Source organism: Anoplopoma fimbria, chromosome 8, assembly GCF_027596085.1.
Source record: "Anoplopoma fimbria isolate UVic2021 breed Golden Eagle Sablefish chromosome 8, Afim_UVic_2022, whole genome shotgun sequence".
NCBI lineage: Eukaryota > Metazoa > Chordata > Actinopteri > Perciformes > Anoplopomatidae > Anoplopoma > Anoplopoma fimbria.
Genome location: NC_072456.1, coordinates 19,200,375 through 19,224,448, shown reverse-complemented (window position 1 = coordinate 19,224,448; position 24,074 = coordinate 19,200,375). Strand labels below are relative to the sequence as shown.

General features: G+C 40.4%; 1 protein-coding gene across 1 annotated transcript in view; it reads right to left on the bottom strand.

Moving 5' to 3' along the window:
* LOC129094535 (voltage-dependent R-type calcium channel subunit alpha-1E) overlaps positions 1 to 24,074 on the bottom strand; it is a 54,786-nt gene that overhangs the window by 10,574 nt on the left and 20,138 nt on the right. Inside the window, exons 4-29 of the mRNA XM_054602750.1 lie at positions 23,761 to 23,864; positions 22,994 to 23,152; positions 21,407 to 21,597; positions 19,724 to 19,827; positions 18,168 to 18,283; positions 17,334 to 17,387; positions 16,538 to 16,579; positions 15,334 to 15,429; positions 14,950 to 15,159; positions 14,717 to 14,829; positions 14,434 to 14,546; positions 13,465 to 13,596; positions 12,071 to 12,140; positions 11,760 to 11,877; positions 11,449 to 11,516; positions 11,137 to 11,228; positions 7,365 to 8,285; positions 6,882 to 7,126; positions 5,384 to 5,495; positions 4,453 to 4,582; positions 3,938 to 3,997; positions 2,915 to 3,021; positions 2,692 to 2,703; positions 2,416 to 2,512; positions 1,034 to 1,194; positions 533 to 670 (exon numbers count right to left, since the gene is read on the bottom strand). Of these exons, the coding sequence (XP_054458725.1) occupies positions 533 to 670; positions 1,034 to 1,194; positions 2,416 to 2,512; positions 2,692 to 2,703; positions 2,915 to 3,021; positions 3,938 to 3,997; positions 4,453 to 4,582; positions 5,384 to 5,495; positions 6,882 to 7,126; positions 7,365 to 8,285; positions 11,137 to 11,228; positions 11,449 to 11,516; positions 11,760 to 11,877; positions 12,071 to 12,140; positions 13,465 to 13,596; positions 14,434 to 14,546; positions 14,717 to 14,829; positions 14,950 to 15,159; positions 15,334 to 15,429; positions 16,538 to 16,579; positions 17,334 to 17,387; positions 18,168 to 18,283; positions 19,724 to 19,827; positions 21,407 to 21,597; positions 22,994 to 23,152; positions 23,761 to 23,864 (3,765 nt within the window). The remainder of the gene's footprint in view (positions 1 to 532; positions 671 to 1,033; positions 1,195 to 2,415; positions 2,513 to 2,691; positions 2,704 to 2,914; positions 3,022 to 3,937; positions 3,998 to 4,452; positions 4,583 to 5,383; positions 5,496 to 6,881; positions 7,127 to 7,364; positions 8,286 to 11,136; positions 11,229 to 11,448; positions 11,517 to 11,759; positions 11,878 to 12,070; positions 12,141 to 13,464; positions 13,597 to 14,433; positions 14,547 to 14,716; positions 14,830 to 14,949; positions 15,160 to 15,333; positions 15,430 to 16,537; positions 16,580 to 17,333; positions 17,388 to 18,167; positions 18,284 to 19,723; positions 19,828 to 21,406; positions 21,598 to 22,993; positions 23,153 to 23,760; positions 23,865 to 24,074) is intronic.

The following is a 24,074-nucleotide window of genomic DNA, read 5'->3' as shown; positions in this document are numbered from 1 at the left end:
CACTGTTTGGCAAGACAGACACAGTACAAGAACAGCAATAACTGTCCTGTAACACCCAATGAAAATATATTAAACTTCCTAAAATCATTCAGAAATTAAAGACTCTTTCATACTTACAGCTAATAACAGCAAATATTAGTTTAGGAAGAAACTTTTGTTCACTGGGGTGGGGATCAGAAGCCAATTTGCTACTTAAAGAGGATATCATTCATTTATTTCCACAGCAGCAGTCAATTAATGGGGCTGGAACAGAACAAACCCACAAGCACTGTCAGTGAAATGTTGGTATAACCTTATTGTGAGATGATAAATGGCTAAATCTTTGTTAAGTTAATCACATATATTTTATTTCCTTCATCAAAGGTCAGATTTGACCATTACCGAAGAATAAACCAGTTGTTAAAAGGTTATAACACTCATAAAAAGCTAATGAGCCCTCTAAGAATCGAAAATGATTTGCTGGAAAACTCCTGAATTTCCTCAAATATAACAAGAATTAGCACTCATCCACCAATTCCAGTCAGACACTCACTGAGGCCATCCCTCTCCAGTGGAAACGGTGAAGAGAGTGAGCAGAGCCCAGACCACGTTGTCGTAGTGAAACTCGTGTCTCTTCCAGTCTCTTCTCTTCACCTCTTTCTTGTCCTTAGTGTAGTCTATGTAGTAACCCCTGGAGGAGAAGGAGGAGACCAAATGAAAAAACATTAGGAGAAGTTAAGAATCATTTATAATTTGAAAGGATTTTGTTATATTTTGATCAGTTTTATTCATTTAAGTGTCTAGTTATCGGAGGACATGAAGCCAAAAAAAATATATCACTGACTGAAACAAGGGAGAAAGAAAAGAAGGAAGCAAATTAAAAAAAAATGAATGTAATTATTAAGATGGAAATGGAAAAGGAAAAAGGCCGGTAATAGGGGATGTGGAAAGATCATCTGAAGCCAAGAAAAAATAATTAAGAAAAAAGAAAAAAAAAAAGAAATCTGAATGCAACAATAAAAAAGGAGAAAAGAAAGAAAAAAGTGAACATTACTGGCAGTCCTTCTCTGTGTCCTTGGAGCTGTCCGTGCAGTAAAAAAACTTCCCCTTGAAGAGCTGCACAGCAATGACGGCAAAGATGAACATAAAAAGCTTATAGACGATCAGGATGTTGAAGACGTTTTTCAGAGACGTCACCACACAGTCAAACACCGCCTTGAAGAGAGAGACAAACAAGCAGGAAGTAAAGGAAGTGAGACATTATATTACCAGTATATTCTTTGATGCACATAACTATCTATCTATTTATCTATTGTGTCCAATTTATGGCATCAACACACAGTAAGGAAGTTAAAAATATGGTAAAGTAGGCAACAATCTGACACCTGAGACTAGTGTAGAGCTACCACTGATTTCATGCAAGAAAAACAAAACAAAATCACACTATGCTATTTACAATGCCAATATGTGCTTATGTTTTTCATCTAAATTTCTGACAACATAGCTCATTAATGAATCAGCTTTTAATGTCTCACACAGTAACACAGCAAGTTAGATTTTTAGTGTTAAAACCAATGGCTGCCTGGGAATGCAAGAAAGGAATCTAAAGAAAGCTGATATCCCCAAATGAGTACCTGATAGCTCACTGAGACAGTCCTCCAGCTGCCTCTCAGTCAGGATAATTCCCTGCCTTCACTTTTAACTCTGTCTCTTCCACTTATCATCTGATTTAGTTTTTATTCTCCTGTTTGCAAATCATTATGTCAGTTTCAATTTGGTACTATTTCTTTTTCCACCGGTGAGTGTATTTGGTGCATTAAAGCGTTATCCACCAATGTATGTATCAGCTTTTACACTTTTGTATGTCCTCTCCTCTCTACCTTGTGGACAGACTGCGTGTGATGTTTGTTTGACAACATGTCTTCAATGCTCAGAGTTTGTCACATTATGGTTTATCATCTCATCATTCAACAAGTTCTTTCTCTGCTCTCAAGTCTCAGCAGATGAAATCTTTAAGCTACAGGGTATGTCTCTGTCAGAGTGTGGACACTAAGATGAGAAATGTTAAATATGTAGGGGTATATACTTATACATCATTAGTAAAATAAATGGTTAAAAAAAGAGCGAATACGATGGAAAAACTGATGTGTGTCCTATACTTAAATGTCAAGTATGCAGTTACAGGCTTTATATCTTCTCTACCGTGCTCCCAACATCTTTGGACATGAGTCGCTTTTGTCCAAATTGGTCAAAATCTTACTGTGTCTTTTCATAGTTTAACTAAAAACTACAAATGGAGCATATTGGACAACTGGTGTCATCTTTGTCCCATCTTAATACCTCTTTATAAATAAGCTCATAATAACAGATATTGACAAAAAGATACAAATTATACAAGTATGGAAACACAACCAAGATATAAAAGACATCTCAGACCTTGAGTTTAGGAAGTCTCTTGATGGTCTTCAGAGGTCTGAGGACACGCAACACTCTCAGAGATTTGATGGTCTTAATGTCCCGCCCTTTGTTGTTTCTGTACAGAAAGACGGACAGTGTCAACATCACACCATTGCAGCTTATTAATTATCACATTTTTAGTCACTCCTTGATTTGTTTTTCCCACCTTATTCGGGCATCGTTAATTATGCTTTTTATCTGACATATTCACTATAGTAATCACTATAAGAGAGGAAGACTTTTTGTGTTTTTTACCCCATCACATTGCTGCTGGTCAATCCCACAGGGGCATCACCCATTGACGGAGGAAAACAGGAAAGAGGGACACGTATATCAACAGTTATAATAGAAACAAAATGGAGGAGATGACAACATTTACAGCAGAAAAGTGTCATTTACAACTGATTTAAAGACACTTTGACGTTTAGACATATGATTAGTGTTTGGACACAATCATTTAAATAAACATGTGACTGACGAGAGGGCGAAGGCCACCAACGCTCCCACCACGACGATGAAGTCCAGGATGTTCCAAAGGTCTCTGAAGTAGGAGCCATCATGGAGGATCAGACCCTGGTCAATCATCTGAGGACAAGACAAGAGTGTGAAGAATCATTCGTCTCCAGGATAGTTTTACAGGGATGGAGTCAACCTTGAATTCATATGTTTATCAAGAAGAAGTTTTTTCGAGGGTAACATGGCGCAGTGGTTACCAACTTGAGGACTGGAACCTCTACAATGAACGGCAATGTGATTAACAGCACAGGAACAAAGAAAAAACAATGATTATAAGTCAGCTATTTCTGCTGCGAAACAATACGCTTATTTTTTTAGACATTATTTGAATCTTTTCCCTTTTTTAGTAAATTACTTGTTAATTTAACTTTTTTGGGACTCAAATGAAGCAAAGATCTTTTTACTTAAACTGTTTACTACCAATGTACGTATACAACAGGAGATGAGGGGTCGCAAATATAGTTTCAATGGCATAACGGTTAAATGCGGTATTGAAATTGATGGTTATCATATCGTGTACATTTGTATCAACGATATGAGCTCAACTTATTTTTGTTATTTTTCAAGTATTTAATTTAACATGCTAGTGCTGCAAACATGTAAACAAACATGCTTCAGTGATATCACATGTTCTGTTAATAATAATAATAATAATAATAATAATAATAATAATAATAATAATAATAATAATAATAATAATAGAATACTGTGAAACTGATATTTTCTGATATGGTTATGTACCGTGAAAATCTCTGTTGAAAATACTGTTTCAACCCTTGTTGTAAATAAAATGTCACACCCCTCGCTCGCCCTCCACATAACCAGTGTGACACCACACTCTTCATATGTCCAATAAAAAACAAAATTCCCCCCAAAATTATCTTTAAAACGAAAAAGGTACATTTCTGTTAAACCACAATTTCTTGCAATTATTCACCACATTGTGACATATCATTATCATAACCTTTTCAACACTATAACCCACCTTGATAATCATTTCAAATGTGAAGACTCCGGTGAACACATAATCAAAATACCTCAGAACCTGCAGAAGGACAGTCAAAAATACAGATCAGAAAGTCAGATACATGTAAGATATAACACAGATAATAAAATTGTGTTCTTCACAAGCTTAAATTCTTCAACTTGTTGCGTTTATTTTATGACATTTAAGACTATTTTACTACACAAAATCTAATCTTGTATTTAAGTATAGACAGTCAATTAATGGCAGTACAACTCCCCCTAAACAAATCAAACCCCCCACAAAGTCACATTAGTTGTTCTCTCTGAAACAATTTAAGGTTTTATCTTAAGGTGCGTTTGCTGCTCTGTGTATATGAAGCCCAAGGCACAGATAAACAATGATTGGAATCGTATCTCAGAGTGATTCAGGAGATGGTGGAAACAACGTAAATATCCTGTCTTCTACTAAGTCATTAAATGTTACAGCTGTCCCTGAGTCAGCTGTGATATATACATGAATGTGAATACACAAACCTTATTCCAGTTAGAGGAGGTGGCTACAGGGTCCTCAGCAGCCAGTGCTATACTACTAGCGGCTATGACCAGCAGGATGGACATTTCAAAGTACCTGAGGTTCACCACGTAGTGACACGCTCGACGCACCCTGAGGGAGAGCAGATGGCAGAATGGAGATGTGAGGCAGAGGTCAGGTACCATATTTACTAAGAGTGACACTGTGGCCCAATCCCATATTGCCCCCTAAAGCCTCAAACCCTGAATCCTTAAGGACTTAACTGACATCACCTGTCAAATGGTTGAGTGTGAGAGGCTGCAGGGATTTCAAATAGTATTAACATGAATGGGACAGCACTTTGCTGGGACGGATCACGTTACCTTAACAATGTCTTAGCATGTTATCAACAATTGTGGGTATTTATTCTATATTATTTACTCCCAGGTTAAAACATTTTCCAGGCTCTTGCATTACGAGATGAGAGGAATTGTCAAGTAATCTACTTACTGGTTTCAGAAAAACAGCTTTAAAAACAAAATGAAAAGAAATGTTTGACCAATAAACCAGGTGTAAAAACAAAGGATCTGCTTGCATTCCTCTGATTTAATATGTTTTGATTTACCAATCTTCAATCCTTAATGTTTCTATGTCAATTTTAATATGCCAGGCTGAATACCCATGCGGCGTCCTCTTTGTTAACCTTTTAATTTTTATTACGCCTCCAGCTTCTCCTAGGTAAACCTGTGTTTAACGCCATAACGCTATTGATTGTGGGTAATTCCATCAATTATGGACTGAAATAAAATGGCAGCAGGTTTAAACAACAGGGATAAAATTCAATCTAGAGAGATTAAATGTCCCAGTAGTGGCAATTTCTTCCAAGAACATGTGATGTTTGGAGTATCACCATTCCCCTGTGTTATAAAGTTGATCCTCGTGGGTGCAACTTACGGGTTGTCAGGTTTGAAGATGAACATGCTGTCTGGATTCACAGTGTTGACAGGCTTTGTCTCATCTGCCTCCTCCATCTCTGATTTACAGGTTTCAGGGTCCTTACTGTTGACTGGAGAAGGTCAGGAGAAGTAGGTGATGTGTGTGACAAGTGTGAGGAGGAGAAGAGTAGGGTAGAACGAGAGGATGGTACAGTAAGGATTCAAACAAGGAAGGAGGATCTACAAAGACCCCTTGAACTTGCAATCTTAGTGTTCAAAATGGGATCTTAGTCTGGAAAATACCCACTGAGAATAGATGGAGCCCAGCAGTGCTAAACTGAATCAGTGATATATGGGTAGAGATGATCCATGCTGTGCCGAGGCTTTGTAGTTTGTATCGAGTAACGCAGGAAGTTTTCTGTGAAGCCTATCGAGGCTGGTATGGTTTTAGATTGATAGATGACGCCCTAATATGTTGAGAAATTATAGTTGCTGAATAAAAACGAAAAAAAGTCTACCCTGTTTATAATTTACAAGTACATTCACTGCCCTCTGCCCGTTTAAACCACTGACCCTTTACAGTTTTAGAACAATAATATTGCCCCTTATTAAACCAAAGGATTGATTAATACACATTGTATGCAAGACAATTTAGCCTAATGGGGCAAAATACAGTAGCCTTTATATCACAGAGTTCACCTGTAATATATCTGCCTGTTTTGCCACAGGTGTTTTTTTGTGTGAACATGAAGCTTCGACAAATGAACCCCTTTGCAAACCAATTTTCTGGAAAGCTTCAATGCTTCATGAAGCTTAGTCTCAGTCATAACTAGCTTTGGGGACTACAGTGCCTTAGACAAGAACATTACTCAGCTTTTAAAAAAAACCCATTTAGGTTAGGTACATAGAAACAGGCTGCAACCTTAGGGATTGAAAAGTAAAGGCAATGCGGAAGTGCCTTGAACTTGCATTCTCTTTGATATCCAGCAGGGGGCGACTCATCTGGTTGTACGATTGTATAGACTTCAATGCGAAAATTATCTTACTTCTTACCTGATTTCTTAGTAACTATTGAGGTTAAGGTCTCAATTGCTAGTTTCAAGTCTCCTAAAATACAGCATGATGATAATTTTGTAAATAACTGTCCCATTTAGAGTAAAAGAGACCATAAAACAGGGTATGCTTTAGGGCATGACTACCTTGTGATTGACAGGTTACTACCACAGCGTTGTCAAGGATGGGAGTTGTCTGTGTTTTTGTCTTAGAAAGTCCCCTAAATTGAGTGTTGGGTTGCACTAAGCTTCACACTTTCATGTAATTTCTAGTTGTAAAAAAACAAGATGGTAACGGCCAAAAAATCCAGACTGCAACGGCCAAAATGCTGAATTTGAGACCTAAAAATGGCAGTCCAAAAAAACAATGGTCGACGTCACTGTGACTGCGACCACTTCTAATAAACAGTCTATGAATAAATATGAAATAAAGCAAGACTCTGGCCTATTTCTTATATCAAATACCTGTAATTGTGGAGAGTTCCAGAGATGAATGAACATTTGGCATATCGATGATCACATTGGAGCTGAGCGTAGATTTGTCCTGGTCCTGGTCTGTCTCATTCTCTTCTTTGTTGCTCTCTGGGATGACAGGAGGAGACGGTTCTGATTGCTGAGGATGTTCTTCCTGCTTATGAGGACACGGGTCACCAGTGTGGCTCCGGTTGTCTGGTGGCTCCGTCTCTCCTCCCTCACTCAAGTCACTCTGTCTGAAAATACAGACACAAATACTTCACCTTCATAACATCTCCAGGTCATTGAAAGTCATTGGCATTAAACATATAAATGGGATGACTCTGACTGTTGACCTTTTCTTGCATCTTATTCCCCTTTTTTCTCTAAATCGTTCTTGTCTGTCCTCCCTTTGATTTCACCTCTTTACCAAATCTGAAATATACTACCAAACAAATACTTATACTAATACTAATAGCTGTTGATCTGTCTCACCTGCTCTCATCAGGTTTGGACAGTTCTTCCTCCTTTTTAGTCTCTGCCTCCTTCTCCTCTACTTTCCCTGGATTTCTCCTCCTCTCTCTGCTGACCGAGCGACTCGCCAAGTGGCTTCCATTCCCGGGTGATGACCCCTGACTTCTGGCCCCGCTCTGAAGATCGCAGTGATGCCGCGCCCTCCTTCCCCTGATCGCACCATGACCGCCCACCTCAGGAGTCAGTGTGTCAAGGTTATCTGGTGGTCTGAACTTCTTTACTGGTCTGTGTTGACGCTCGCCATTCAATCTGGGGCTTGGGCGCTCGGGGCTGTTGTGACTCTGAGTGACTAGTTTTCCGCTCTCAGTGATGGAGTCTGATTCGAGAGGTTCTGGTATGGCCACAGACACAGAAACATCACCAAGGGACACGTTCGGCGCATTCAACGACTCTGTTTCCAGAACCACTGGGGGTGCGGATATGTCACCAGAGACGGCGGCATCCAGAGGAGTTTCCACCGGCATGGAGGAGCCTGAAGCCTGGTTCTTGGATGGGGAGTCTAAGGGGTCCGTCAGTTGCTTCAAACTCCCAGTCTGTGTGTGCTCCATGGCCTTGCGGTGCAGAGACTGGGGACATCCGAGTTGGGTCTGGGCTGAAACAGGGGGCCCGTCGTTCTCCTCGCTGGGGCCGCTGTACAGGACCTCTCGGCTGGACATCTGTCGGTGTCTCCGCAGCTGGCTGGTCCTCTGCTCCCAAACTGACATGGTCATCCTTTTTCTTCTCTCTCTCCTGGACATGAAAGAGTTAGAGGAGTTGAGTGGTGGGGGTGGGCGGCCCTCCCTGATGCTGCCCTGGGCGTCATCCAGGGAGCAGGAGTAGGTAGGCCGGCTGCGGTGGATGGCTCTTTTCCTGTACAGGTAGGGCCGCCTCCTCCGGCTTCCCCTAAGAAGAGAAAGAAAAGGCCACATGTCAGCATAAAGAAGCAGACAAACTAGTAAATTCAGTGCCTTATTTAACATAGAAGGTTTAAGTTAAGGTTAATGTATTAGTGTTCTAGTGAATTTGGTCTGAGGCCAATCATTTTAGCTAGTATGGATATTTATTGATCCACCATGTATATAGCATGCAAACCATGTTTATTGAACAAAAGTTGAGTTTCTGAATTTGCATAAAAAGTTCGCTTTTCGTTTTATGAAATTTGATTAGCAATCAATACATGTGAACCAAAAAATGAATATCACAGCACATGTACTAACAAGAACTTTGGTTTGATGTTTGTATGGTTTATTAACAACAAAGAGCTATTTCATATCAACATGAAGCAATTGGCTGGATTGATGAAGATGTTAGGTGATAAATTAACCAAGCCAGGAATTGTTGTGTGACTATAATAACAAAAAGAGTAAGATGCAGAATGAAAACCAGTGGAATAGATATAGAAAAGGTGGAATAAAATAAGGTTGGAGAGTCTGGAGGTACAGGACAGAGCATGAACAGAAGACTAAACAGGATGAGTCTGGGACATTTTACCCATTTAAGAAAATCAGACAGGCGTTAGTGAGAGATTCAGAGAGCTGAACAGACAGTGTTACTTACTGGAACGTGGACTCTTGTGTGGTCCGTGTTATCAATGAGCGATTGGTTGAAAACAAGACATTAGTGCTTTTGTGAGCAGAGACAAAACAGACATGGAGACACACAGCGAGCGATCCTCAGCGATTAACACAAAGACCAAAATCCTCAAAACTATCCGTTCATAGTCTCTTAATGCCATTTACCGGCTTTTCTGAATTTGTTATTCATAAGTAAAAATGTTCTATTAGAAGAGTACAGATATTTTTTATTATTTAGTCAATATTCAGTTGAAACATCATGTATGCTGTCTGCAACAGAACATTTCCACTGTGCACATAACATCTTCAAATGTTTGCAATGATTAAATTTGGTCAAAACCGACTGGACTGTCGATGCTTTGCTGTGTGTCTCCGCAGGAGCCAAGTGGCACATTGACAGACAAGATGGTAGCAGTATTAGAAACAGTCAAACAACATTCATAAACAACAACAGTAAGCGCAACATTGATAAGAAGACATCTTGAGTAAGATTGAGATGTTAGACAGTCTGAGCTACGGTATGAGTACAGGTAGAAAACACAGAGATGGGCTCCATCAACAAACATAGGTCGAAAGAACATATTCAGATACCCTCTGAACAAGACCAGCACATTGGGATGCAGCTCTGAACACCACCCTCAACTCAGAGCACTCACACATTAGCATTCTGTAAGGACATGCTAGTACAGCTAAATGAGGCAATTCATGTGCAGAGCTTCAAAACATTGGTATAAAAATATTCAGAATATTCAAGAGCATTTGGGAGAGGGATTAAAGACTTCACAATGGAAGAAAAACTGTACACACACGGAACCAAACTATCCAAATATTCCAGTCTGCCAGTATCACTTGTTATACGGTTTGTGGAAAGCAGGGGTGTGTGTGTAATATCTGTTTTTCTTCCTTTGATCATGTCGACCAGATGCATGCGTTCCCAGAGAGAAATCATCATCAGCCTCCAACATGCTGCATCTCTTTTTTTTGTGAGCAAATGCTGTCATGCAAGTTTCTTCGAGGTCAGCGGGGGCAGGTACCGCCGGGGGTTTCATAGCTGACATCGGCAATGAGACCAGAGACCCTTAAAGTTTAGAGTGTCCTCTATGAATACAGATGCCGGCCTAGACGACCCTGTGGTATTCCTGTCTTTTCTATGGGCTCTGACAGGAGCCTGACCCTGGCTGGCTAAACCACAACTGATTCACATCTCTAGTTTTCTTTCTGCTCTGTTCAAATTACATTTCCGTTTGGTAAGTTTTAGGAAAATGACAAGGCCTCCAGAAAGAAAGAATTCAAGATAGACAGAAAAAAACAAAGAAGAATGTACATATTGTCATGTTAATTAAAGGTTTTCTTGTAAAATCCTCCACATGCCCATGCAACAAACTGCTTGTTTCTCAATACACGGCGTGCATACAGAGCCAGAGGTCCCCACTCTTCTGCATGCACATGCACCTCAATCACCTACGAAGAGGCACTGAGCAATCAATCCCTGAGAAAAAAACAAAAATCTATTCTGCGAGCTGGAAACCTGAGCATTGAGAAAACATGGTCACGTTATCAAATTGTGAGAACACTTCAACAGGTCAAAGCCTGCACACACTTTGTTTTACTTTTCTTTACAATATCAACAATATCCACTTTGCTGAACCCAGAAGTATATCACTGTTATGGACACAGCATGTTAATTTGGACACTAAGTAACCCTGTCTCCATGACAACATCATAGGCACCTCCCACCCTGAAGTAGAACCAGTAACCATGGAGACATAGACTTCAATTTGGATCAAATTACAGTGCTGGGGGCAGGCAGAGGCAAGATATTAGACCTTTCAGTAGAAGCGTATCAATAAGTATCGCATGGGACAGCATCAAAAACTGATTCTATCAAAAGGTCCTGAGTGACATTTAATTGAACAACTTGAAGTTTTGTATTGATGACCCTTAGCCTCCATCTATAACTACATGACGTGTAGTAAGCCAAATCTACTGCAACCTAATGATGGACTCGCTATATGCTGGAGGCTACAGCAACTCGTGCTAACTGTTGGCACTGCAGGTCAGTCCTATATAGACAATCCCTGGAGGAAAGAGAGGAAGGAAGGAGGGAGGGAGAGGAAGAGGGAGACAGAGGGAGGATTGGAGGAGGTCAAGCAGGGAGAGAAGCTGCATAGAGCACTTACTCTGATGACATGAAGGAGGACAACGGTCCGACCTCCTTTGCCTTTTGGAGAGCATGTTTCTGGTTGAACGCTGCCTCTGCTTCCTCTTCATCCTGATCAAAAGAGGAAAAGAGCACAAAGGCGACTGAACAACTGCAGTGTCTGCGAGTTTAAATAATTAAACAGAATCAAAGTGATGAGAGGAGATGATAGAAGGACAAGACACGGTGGAGTGGAAAGATTAATAAGACTTTCTAGCACTTAGTAACATAATCTACAAGAATAAAAGCAGATGAGACCAGGTTTGTTCTTTCATTTTCACCCGTTTATTACCTTGGTTAGTTCTTGTGCATTGGCGAGGTTATCCACAGCAATGGCCAAGAAGACATTCAGCAGTGTGTCTGGTCACAGCTCAGTTAAGGACGGGGGCAAAGTGCAACAGGACAAAGCTAATAATACCAACTGACAAAATGATTGATGTATAAAATATCAAGTTATGGTTCCTTTACTTTACTTTAGTTAAGGTAACTTTAGTTAGGTTACCTTAATTAAATTTTCTTTAACTATAGTAACCTACTTAAGGTATATGACATTTTGGAAGGAGACCTTTCATATTTAATTGAAAGAGGAGTAATGAAGGATACAGTTTCCAAACAGCGTGAGCACTATAAAGTAGATAGAGGACCACATTCCAGACTTCACTCCTCCTTGAGAGCGAATACCGTTGTACATCACCTCGTTCCAGTCCTCTCCAGTCAGGATCTGAGAAAACATACAACACACACAGAACATTATTCACTTAACCATCCGGAGCATCACTGTTGAGATTAGCTATAAACAGCACGCCTGATAAAATGTTGTTACACTCAAAAATAACATTTCCTTTATGTCGTCATTCACTGTATTAAAGCTGTGTGAAGTCAAGAGCCATAAATTGTCAGGTTTATTTCCAGACCTGAAAGACAGTCATGATGGCTGCAGGAAAGGTGTCAAAGTTTGTAGGGGTGTAGTCTTCAAAGATGAACCTGTGAGAAAGACACACATATGAAATGCACGTTTTTGTCTTTTTCAGGGGGGAGTCAGCAGGTCAAAAGTACATAGAAGTGGTGTACATCATATGAAAGCTGGGATCTTGAAGATTAACTTGAGTTGTTCTTGTCCTAAATCAGAACTAAAAAAATAATAAATTAATTGATTTCATTTAATTGTGAAAGTGTAAAAGGGCTTAGAACATTATGATGGATATATATGTGGCCACCCCCATGTTCTTTTATGTCTCATAAAATGTTGCAGCAATTCTGGGGATTATACCATTTATTACAGAGATTTGTAGCAAAAAACCCATGCTTTGATTTATCCAACTTTTGACATTTGGAGATTTCAGAAAGAATTGCCTTTCTTGGGTGGTGAGCACCTCTGTTCTGGAAACTGCTTAGAAACCACCTTATTGTCAATATATCCTCTGAATTCCCTAGGTCTCCAGTTTGTGGTTATAGAGTTTCATGAAGCTGTGATTATCCTAGAGGCCACAATAGGTCATTTTATACATTGACGTCAAGTTTTAAAAAATGGTCTTACTACAATGCACTGGCTATCATGGGAACTAACATCATCACACATTAATACAATTGACTCATTATATCCACAAATGTCTCAGCTTTCCAGTCATACCAAATTTATGAAATTCCAATACTGTTTAGGGACCCCAATATGCAGAAATATTTAATTACAACATTTTTGGAACAAGCAAAAATAAACATTGGTATCCAGCCGATATTTTTTATTTAATTCTTTTCTCAGTCAGAGAGAAATCAATTCTCTTCCTCTCTGACTGGCCAGCTGATGTTTTTTTATTTTTTTTTATTGTGTTCTGTATTCTTGTGGCCAGTTCAAACACAAGGCCAGCCTTTACTGAAGTGACAGCTTGTGAGAAACAGCCTTCGACTCAGGGGAGAACCAAGCAACAAAAGCTGTGACAAAGGCAGTCTGGAATCTCCAGTGAGCTCACACAGTCTATTGGAAAACAACTGTGAAGAGGCTGTAGGACAATCTGTTTCCCTAGACTGTGTGCAGTCAATAAAGACAAATCTACAGAATTAATGAACCATGAATTTTACTTTAGCCTTGTTCCTATGTATGTGAATGTGTCTATACTTGAACCACAGGAAATGAATAACGAGCCAAAACAGGAGACAAAAACAGTCTATCATTTCTGCCAGATGGATTAGATTCGTCTTTCTGCCTGGGTGGTTTCTCACTTGACTCAATTTCATTATGTACTCATATGGAGTGATGCACAGAACTATAAGCAATTTAATTAGACGACTGTGGGCGACTATTTAGTGTTACCTGCCACCGAAGAGCTGCATGCCAAGGAGTGCGAAAACAAGGATGAAGAGGAAGAGGAGGAAGATGAGGGAGATGATGGACTTCATGGAGTTCATCAGAGAAACGACCAAGTTTCTCAGAGACGCCCAATACCTAGACAGTCACAAAATATCACATTAGTGCCAAACAAATTTTTTAAATGTAAAAAAAAAGTAATACTTCACTTTTATTTTGAAAAGAAAACTTTAAGAGGAACTCCACAGATTTTTCACATCAAAGTCTGTTACCAAGTCTTACGTAGTACTGCTACAAATGTGAAAAGGACTAATGAATCGCCTCAAGTGATTCATTTGAGTTTGAAAACAGTGACTTCCGCTGATTTCTGTGGCCCGCTCTTAACCCTAACCCTAACGCATCTCTGGTCGTGTCTGGATGGTAACCCTAGATTTGCAAAAACATTCCTAACCTCAACCATCTTGTTGTCAGTTTTGCTGATCAAAGACTACCATCTATACATGAACTTCATTGCTGCTTGCGGATACATTAGCCAATTCTAGCATAGCTCTCCCAAATCTCCAACTGAACATTTCTTTTTAGTTTTTTTTTGTAGTTATTTATTGTAGTTTTTTGTAGTTACATTTCGCTGTATGTAACTTTCTTTTTGTTAGGAATTATTGAATGTCGTGGGCATATATCTTTAAATATTTAGGTTTCTGTCAGTCTTATTTTTTATTGATTTGTCTTGACTGCAAGAGTTTATTGTTTGATGCACTTGTTTGTTGCTGCATTAATATATTTATAAAAAAGAATGCATTTAAAGAAATGGAATAAAGAACCCCCACACAACACAAAGTATAGAAAACTGCATATCACAACAACATGACAAATTTAACCCGACTGCTATCTTTCAGTCAACAGTAAAATGCTTTGTGTAAATAATACAAAACATCTCAACAGATGGCAGAGAGTTAGGAAAACTGCGGCACTAACTTGGTGATCTTGAAGATCCTCAGCAGACGGAGAGCACGCAGGACACTGATGCCAAAGGAAGTGCCAGGCCTGAAGAAACCCCACAGCACTTCAAAGATGCTTCCAATGATCACCTACAGACAAACATAAAAACACACAATGAGTCTATACCAACAGCTATAACAGAGTGACAGAGACAAGTAAGAGAGACACAGAGGAAGTGAGGGTTAAAGCTGCATAATTTAAGAACACAAGCAGGATTTTTGGAAAAACAAATATGTAGGGAGGAAGAGTGAGTACTGACGCTGCAGTCAAAGCAGTTGAAGGAGGAATGGAAGTAGAGTCGTGGTCCCAAGCTGTACATCTTCAGGAACATCTCAGTCAGAAACAGTGCGAGGAACAGGAACTCTGCATAGTCTGCAACAACAAGAAAAAAAAGTTCTTGAATCTCAAAACTTACATATACAATTATATGATAAAGTAACAACTTTCAGGGCCATTCGACTGATTTACAGTGGTGACAAAAGTGTGTCTCACAGAGGAAGTTGGACAGCCAGAGAGGCTGGTTGTGGTGAACAATGGCTACACACAGCGTGTTGAGAGCCACAAGGCCCAGCACTGTCCAGTAGAAAGTGTGAGTCTTCACCACACGGCGGATGGAGATGCGCAGGAGACGCTCCTTGCGGCGGAAAAATGCTGTTGGACCTCGCTTGGCACTCCTGATACTTGCTCTGGCCATCGGGATGCCTGGAGACAGAGAGTGAAAGGTTACTAGCATGTTCCTGTTCTGGATCTTGAACTCTGCTCCCAACACTATTTACAACAAACATGCAATTCTACAGCTGCAGCAGTGCTCAATGTGCCCAACTGCCTTACACTTCATGTGCTCATATTCATCAGCCTGTGCCGACTCCCACTCACCCACAGAGGAGATGTCACCATATTGTTCCTCCCCTGGTTGCCCTCGATGCACCACATCCATCCCTCTCCTCTTGATGGTGGTGGCTCTCTTCAACACTGCGTACAGAGCAAGTGGAGCATAACAACAAAAGTCCCAGAACAAAATGTTCAAACTGTATAATCAACACATTCTGTGAAATTAGGGAGAAGATACTGTGAGGACAACGACACAAAAGACGATTTTTGGGCAACATTGACACAAAACACATTTTTTCTTTGCACTTTCTTCTTTTGATTAGAATTTTGCTGAATCAGTGAATAGAAGTTTGCATTTCTACTGGTAGTATGTTAATGTGGCCCAAAAAAACGACCTTGTGCATGACCACCCGTACATCTTTAAGACACTAATAGGTAGCCTCAGGCAGTATCCAAGTGTGGCAACTTAAAATGCAATATAGAGATAATGATGAAGCAAATGATAAGATGAAAATAACAACAAGGATTATTTTCATTACAAGCTAATGCCTGTGAAGTTTTAGCCCGGAGGGAAAGTTGAACAAATTAATACTGCAGTTGGATCAGATAAAAACATGATCATTTAACGTTAGTGTAATGATCCAAACAACTGAATTTCAGATTTCATGATCTCCGTCATGGCAAACCATGCTCCGAGGCGGCTTGACGGTCCATGCATTTCTCGTATTAGAGCTGCTGCCACACAGCATCAGGGAACATGCCGTGCAGTGCACACATGCTGAAGTGAGTGTGATGAGTATGTTTTGACCTTTTCACTGACTAATGTGTGTCCTACCTCCACTCATACCTTCCTGCTACCTTGTGATTTCTGATTTGTGTGAGGACTTTTTTAAATTTGAATCCTGTCAACACACGCACACACAGACCAACGGTTGCTTAGGCAACCGCAGTGCGCCACCTTTCTTTTTAATCAAAGCTCTCAGAGCTTCTGCATGTATTTCCATCACTACAGCTAGAGCCCCTATCTGCTTTAAATACAGATTTGCATCATTCAATTTACTTTTACCGTGTCAGAATGCCTTTGTTCTTACAGTGACATACTGAACAAGAAACATACTTCAGTGAGGATTTAACCTCTTTTTTTTTTTCTGTGTTTGTATGAGTGGCTGTGTGTGTGTTGGTGGGTGTGTGTGGCAAATGAGGTGGTGAAGTTGGTAAGGGAGCGAGCAGAACAGAGGACGGTTCTCACCATAGGCACCACCTGTACTCCAATCTGGGAGGCTCCTGAGAGCTGCCAATCAATCAACATTTAATAAAAAGCCCTGCTGGTTTAGCGAGGAGGGAAGGTCAAAGTAGAGTTGAGAGGGTCAGGGCAGACACAGTATCTGTCTGTGGGTCACTGTGTTTAGTGGATGGTTTACCACCATCAGTGCTAAATCTCTCTATGTGGCACCGAGAGTTGTAGAGCGACGTAATGGTGTAAAGTGATCTATGCAAGTGCACCACACTCAATACAACATGTCCTGAACAGATATCCTGTGCTGTACCTTTTTTGTTGCAATCTTCAATTCGGTGAAATTTAAACCATACTATGAGACTTCAACAATGCTTTGAGCTAGCCAGCATGCTAAACTGTTCACACTGACAGTGCTAAGATTTATGACAGCAAAGCCTGCTATCCACTGCTGCCTAATGATTTGTCACAACATCGTTAAACATTGAAAGGAATGCTCACCTGACTTTTGGCACATTGCACTATGACTTAATGCTGATGTTAAAAAAGGAATAATGTTTAACATGTTCACAATCTTAATTTTCATATTAGCATTTGCTATTGAACACAAGTAAGAATCAGCTGAGGCTGATGGGAAGGTCATAGTTTTGTAGGTGTTTGACCTTTGACCTAATGCACATTTGCATCAAGCGTACATGCCAGCATTAAACTGATTCAGTCAGAGAGAGACAGAATGTAAAGCAATGTGAGCATAGCAGAAAGGCAATGTGCACGATGAAACCAGGAAAAACAAAGATGGTTGCTGTCTTACCATCTAGGGCAGAAGGTCCTGAATTCTTATTCTCCTCTGCAAGCATCACTTCCTCTGGAAAGCAAAAAGTCAGAACATGATAAGATATGAGCAGCCGATGATGGCTCAGATGTAAAGAGACATACTGACATATTTTGTATAAATATCTATATCTCAAATGTGGTGTAACAAACAGGTTGCATCACATAGTCATATGTTCACCAATTGACAGGATTAGTCTTAAAGTGGCCCTATTATGCTTTTCCACTTTTTCCCTCTCCTTTAGTGTGTTATATATATTTTTGTACACGTAAAAGGTCTGTAGAGTGTAAAACCTGAAGTCCACGCCTTAAAGGAGTTACCCTCCCCCTCAGAAGCTCCTGAACTGCCTGAAACGGCTCGATTGAATTCTCTCCTTCACTTCCGTAACTTTATGAGGTCACAATGTTACGGAAGTGAAGTAAAACTCCTTCTGGCTAGTTTGGCCCTCAAACAACAAAAGAGAGAGACGGAGCTGAAGCTCCGGAGGAAGAGTTTTTTAAAATGTGAAACGTTGACCAATCACAACAGAGCGGGATAGCTGACCAATCAGAGCAGACTTTGCTTTCTGGAGGGAGGAGCAAGTGCTACAACGGAGCATTTCAGAGAGAGGGTGAGAAGAGGTGCTGCAGGACAGCCAGGATGAGAAAAACAAGGCGGATTATGAGCATTAACGCATGTAAACATGTTGAGATACAAATATGCACCCGGAAAATAGCATACTAGGGCCTGTTTAAAGCTTTAAGTGAAGTATCGATTTTTCTTTTCTCATCAAGAGCCAAATCCTTGGTCTCCCTGAACCGTGACTAAACCCACCTGCTCTGTCGATCCAGGCCCGGTAGCCGTTGAGCTCTCTCTCAATCTGCTGTTGGCGTCTCAGCTTCATGAAGGCCCTGCGGTTTTCCACCCTCTCCCTCTCCTTCGCAAATTCGCTGCAGAACAAAAATCAAACCGCAAAATCACGTATTTGCTCTTTGAGGGTACAAGGATTTATAGTCACATGGATAAAGAATTCCTTTTGGAGACAAACACCGGGGAAAATCTACTGTTGTCTTGGACTCTTGGTCATTGCTCATTCAACAAGAAGAGCAGAGGAGAGGGAGCAAGGCAAAGGAGATCTACCACTGTGAAGATCCCAATAGTGAGGAGTCCCCATGAACCTTTATGTGATACTAATTAACTTGTATAGACTTTCACACCACGTACTGAAATAGCACAATTTGACTTGACAGCAGCTAGTTTGCCAACCACTTAATTAGTCAGTTAAAAAGCAGCGTACAGTGTGTTGTCTGGCTCCCAGCCTATAGTCTGCCAGGTCCTACTGACAACAACACCGGCTGACTGTACTCTATGCTGTAACTGTAGCCAATTTAAAGGGCCTTCTACTTTGAAGGATGGGTTGTAGCCTTGGAAGGACCTGAAAAAAAAGTTGCTGAACCTGCGCCCACTCTTGAAAAAGAATCAGTGTATCTTGACAGTGACCAAAACTAATTGTGCTTTTGAGCAGGCCTTTGTACGTTAAGGCAAACCTTTTGTCTGCTGAGGGATATAAGGCCATAATGACATCTCTGACTAGTTTCGGTAACAGAATTTTATTACAGGGTGCTGTTGCTGGCTCTACGCCCAACCCCCTAAACCTGGAGTGTCGGTGTAATGTATTTTGTTAGCCCCCTAACCTGAGGCAAATCTGGTTTGCGAAATTTAACTCCCACCAGCATAGCTATCCAGCTTCAGCACAATGTCAAAGCTGTCATCATCAAGTCATAAAGTCAGAGTGCATCCCCTTTAAAATCAGCTTAAGACATACCTGTTTAGACAGGGGTTTGGTTAAATCATACTCCAGTTCTGTTTTTAATCAATGTTTTATTGTGTATTTTACTGTCTATTGTGCCTTTCTTAATACGTTTCTATGTTCTAAAAACTGACCTTGTAAATTGATGGCCCTTGTATGGCCACCGTGTTAATTATGTTCTCTTGTTAAGCACTTTGTGTCTGTGCGCTATTTAAATACATTTTACTTACTTACTTACTTACTTATTATAAGTGTCAAAGAACCACCTCAAGGTAACATTAAATAACCGACCACAATGCTATGGAATGTAATAGCAGCTAATGGCTATCAAGGACATGCAACACTATTTGTGTCTTGCAAATTCAGCAGGAAGATGGCTGCATTTCTTAAACACAATTAGGCAGCTTCTAAAATGGGATAGTTGTCTTACAGGCAATCAGACACCTCATCTTCGCAGAAAGTTGTATTAGTTCATATTTGGCTATGAGGTAAAAAAACAAACATAAATCTGTTACAAAAAGCTGAAACCTTGATGAGTTTAAAATGAGCCTGGATTGAACTTGTGAACTTGTGAACCTACCCAGAGAGAACTCCCAGCACAAGGTTCAGGACAAAGAAAGAGCCGATGATGATGAGAGGGATGAAGTAGAGCCAGTTCCAGTTGGGGCCCAAGGCATCGTCGGTCTGAAACATCAAAATAAATTCTAAAATCAGTAAAATCACATCAGGCTGGAGCAGATTTATGCTGACATTGACTGAAATACACAAGTGTAGGTATTCTGAAGGTTCAATTCAGAGTTCAGGCAGGGCATCGAACAGGACAAGTAACATGTATCAAAACTTTAATCAGAAACACTCAAAAAAGCTTTTGAAAATATTTCCTTCCAATCTGAGACAATAACAGATATTTTGGCAAAAGTAAATTACAGTAAAAATGCCCATATGTTTATAAAATGGTTCAGTCTTTTGTTCTGATAGCAACACTGCACTAGGCAGAATATATCCATGCATACTCGCATACTGCAGGGCAGGATTTTGTACACTGGCCCTAGCTGAACTGAATCTTACAATTCAACTAGAGGTGGACATGATTGGACTTGATTTGTTGGATGGTCATGCAGGCAACAAATATATCAAATGAGCAAATGGTGCCACCGCCTTCCACTGCTTGCCTCTCTGTCTACAGACTGTCTGTTTGTGTGTGTGTGTGTGTGTGTGTGTGTGTGTGTGTGTGTGTGTGTGTGTGTGTGTGTGTGTGTGTGTGTGTGTGTGTGTGTGTGTGTGTGTGTGTGTGTGTGTGTGTGTGTGTGTGTGTGTGTGTGTGTGTCTTCCTGCTCCTCTAACTCTGACGTAGACGCTCATGGAGGACATTGCAGCACCTCTATTCCTGTCTGAAGCAGAACATGACATTGTTACTCTTATTATGAACATGATGCAGTATTTTCCTGTTTCCTGTTGTATCACTGTCAGATAATTTAAAACATGTCCTCAAGCTTTTTCTCTTAGACTAAGAGTCCTTGAGCATGAAAGCATTCAGTTTCCTACAGAGTAACAGCATAGTTGACTCAGCCTGCTCTTATTCTGAATCAATCTTTGAACAATCAATCACTGCCCCACTATATCACATAAACATGGAGAAAATAAAATACTTTTAGAGACAAGGCTCAGGGAGACAATTTTCTGCTAAACTTGCCATTAAGATCCTGCATAAAGAAATGATTCACGTTGGCTCTGTGTATTTAAATATCGGTAAACAGAGGCAAAAATGTCCTTTTCTATCTGCTTTCCTCATGTTCATATTCACACAAAACATAGCAGAGGTTTACACTGTCATTAATCCTAGATTACATTTCTAAGAGATTCTGAAGCGTGCCATATTTCATAACTAGTAGGTGGGCAGTCTAATCTCTATTCAGCCCTTGCAGCATGTTGCAGCAGGTTTTACATTTCTCAGAATTGATGGAATAAAAATGGCAAGCTGGGAGCCAAACAGGAATCAACAGAGCACTCTGCACTTTCAACACTAAAATCACATAACAGCAACCCTGACCCCATATTCTCCATCCACAGGCAGACTGTCTGAGAGGAAGACGCAGACCTCCACTCAGCTACCATCAGTGTGTGAAAGCAGCTTCTGTTCTCTAAAGTCAAAGGAATCTAAATTGTGACAAAACACTGCTGTGCCTCAATAGTTTGCAGCAATCCAGAGAAACATTATGAGCGACACATGTGACTGTTCATTTGTGCGTGTGAGCTGTCTTACATTGTAGAGTACGGTGGTCCATCCCTCCATGGTGATGCACTGGAAGACTGTGAGAACAGCAAACAGGATGTTGTCAAACTGAGTGATGCCGTCATTCGGTCCGATCCAAGTATCGTTGCAGGTGTATTTGGCCGGACACTTGCGCACGCCACACGGGACCTCGTACTCAGAGGAGTCCACTGTCTCATTTTCTGTAAAGGTGCATAGTTAGAAGTTACCAACAACAGAAAACAGACCCTGCCTGGTCAATGAATGCCTGTATTTAATTTGAAAGCTATCATGCATTTAATAATTTTCACACAGAATCTGAGACGTTGATTTTCTTTTCTTTCACGCTTACTGCACAGTTTAAATCCATCCATGTACTCAGTGAGCAACGGTGCCCTTCATTATTGCTCTAAAATTGAGTTGTGTGACATTGAATTATTATCCTTGTAGATATGTTATTGGCCAAGTGTCACAATGTGCAGGAGGAATAAATTAGAGTCAAAAGCAATACAAAAGAACCCTCTCTATAGTGAATCAGTGGAGCAGCAGCTCACCTGTCAGAACAGTAACGTGACCATTCAATGACCGAAAATACGCACTTCAGTCCGCCTTGTTATCTCACTGTCCATCCAGCTTCAGTGTGACGGGAACAGCACGGAGGTTAATGACAGCTGTGAATGCACAATGGCCTTTGGTAGAGCACCGCGATCTTTTTAATTATACAGGACAACACTGACAGTTTGGTTTGATCAGGCCTGCAGGTGCAGCCTGGCGTGCCATTGTGCGTACGTGTGTGTGCATTTGTGATTATGACAATGGCGCTACTAGCTAAAGAGCAATGTACACAACGCGTAGACACATACATACAGTAGATACACACTCAGTAACAACAGCAACAGCATGAGCTCAGTCTCGACTCTTTGCTTTTCCTTCTCTGATGCAGTTTGCAGACAAAAATAAGTCTTAAATTTGTCTTGTATCTGTTCGCAACTTTTAATTATTCACAACCTTTTCAGGCCCTTTCTACAAATTGCTCTCTTTCGTTTTATCCATGCCATCAGTGTGTGTCAGAGTTGTATCCTGATTTGCAATGCAATTTAAAATAGATGTTGGCTTAAGATTAATAAATATCTGATTAACAGTAATTACAAAATGTCATATTGGCTACCAACACAGAGTAGTATGAATTATTGCATATTTTTATGTGTTTGTTTATCTGGTGTATCTGAACTGGAACACTGAATTAGTACAAATAAGTTATAACTAATGAACTCCCCAGTTCCTTATGTGAACTAAACTCCTAACACACACTATTTCCATCTCTTTGATTTCTGTCCGTGTAAAGTATTAGATAGAAGGGTGCTGTAATAAATCAATACAATGATCCCGTTCTTTTTAAAAAACAATTAGAGAACTGTCCATCATAATTCTATCCACTTTAAGCACTGAGACTTGCATAAAGATGTACATAATGTGCACATCCTGTACAGATGTACATCGGCGTATGTAAGCATCACTATGCATATACTGCATGTAATGTGCAGTATGTACCTGTGTGCTAGAGAGACATATATTTATATACATTGACTGTGTCTGTACCCAGTATTCCACGCTGTGGCGTGCAGGTGTAGTGCAGTTTGCCGCTGTAGAACTCGAGGCCGATGATGGCAAACATGAGGATTGCAAAGAAGAGCAGCAGGCCGATCTGCAGCAGAGGAACCATGGCCTTCATTATAGACTTCAAGACTATCTGCAGACCTAGAAGTAGAGCACACAGTGAGTTCAAATGAAAACAAATTAGTGAAACAGGTCATTAATAAAATGATATGGTCTTACTTTACAGAGATGGAAATAATACATATTTTCAAATAGAGCTGAAGCGCTTTGTCAATTAATTGATTAACAGGAAATGGCCATCTAAGAATTTGTGAAGGACATTTTCACACATTGATATTTTACTCTATTTTAATCGATCGGTTAGACCAATACCCTATTCTGATATTGGCCCGGAATTGAACAGAGGACATCGGTGATTCATAAATGAATTCAACCTTTATTTATACTGGGTATACTAATGACAGTTGCGAATGGACCTTACTTTAAATGTTTCACTCTCAAGTGTATCAAGCTACGCAGACAGTTTTGGTTTTATTTATTTCAAACTGCTTTCTGCTAAAAAAGTAGTCCCTTTGTCTGAGGTTCACAAACATTCAATTGGATTGGATTGGGGGATTCAATTACAGTGGGGATGTCTGAATACCTGACCGTATATCGCAAAAATATCTTCATGGCTAGATAAGGGGAGTGAGACAATATGTTTTCTTGGCTTAAGCAATAAAAGGAGATTGATGTAATGTGGTACTTACTCGGGATGCCTGAGACCAGTTTGAGGGGTCGCAGCACTCGCACCGCCCTCAGGGTCCTCAGGTCCACTGAGATGTTCATATGGGCCCCTGCAGCAGCCAGGATCCTGCAGAGGAGAACACAAACCCACACAAACAAGACACACAGAGTCACAGAGCCGAATCGTCACTATCTTGCAGATGCACATGGATGCTACAATTTTAACGCTTTATAATCTGTTGCGGAGTGGTGTCAATGAGGGGACTCAAACAAACAAAAACCCAGTAGGGCCATCACACACAGTGTTGGAGGATGGCTGCAGAGCTTAGATATGGAG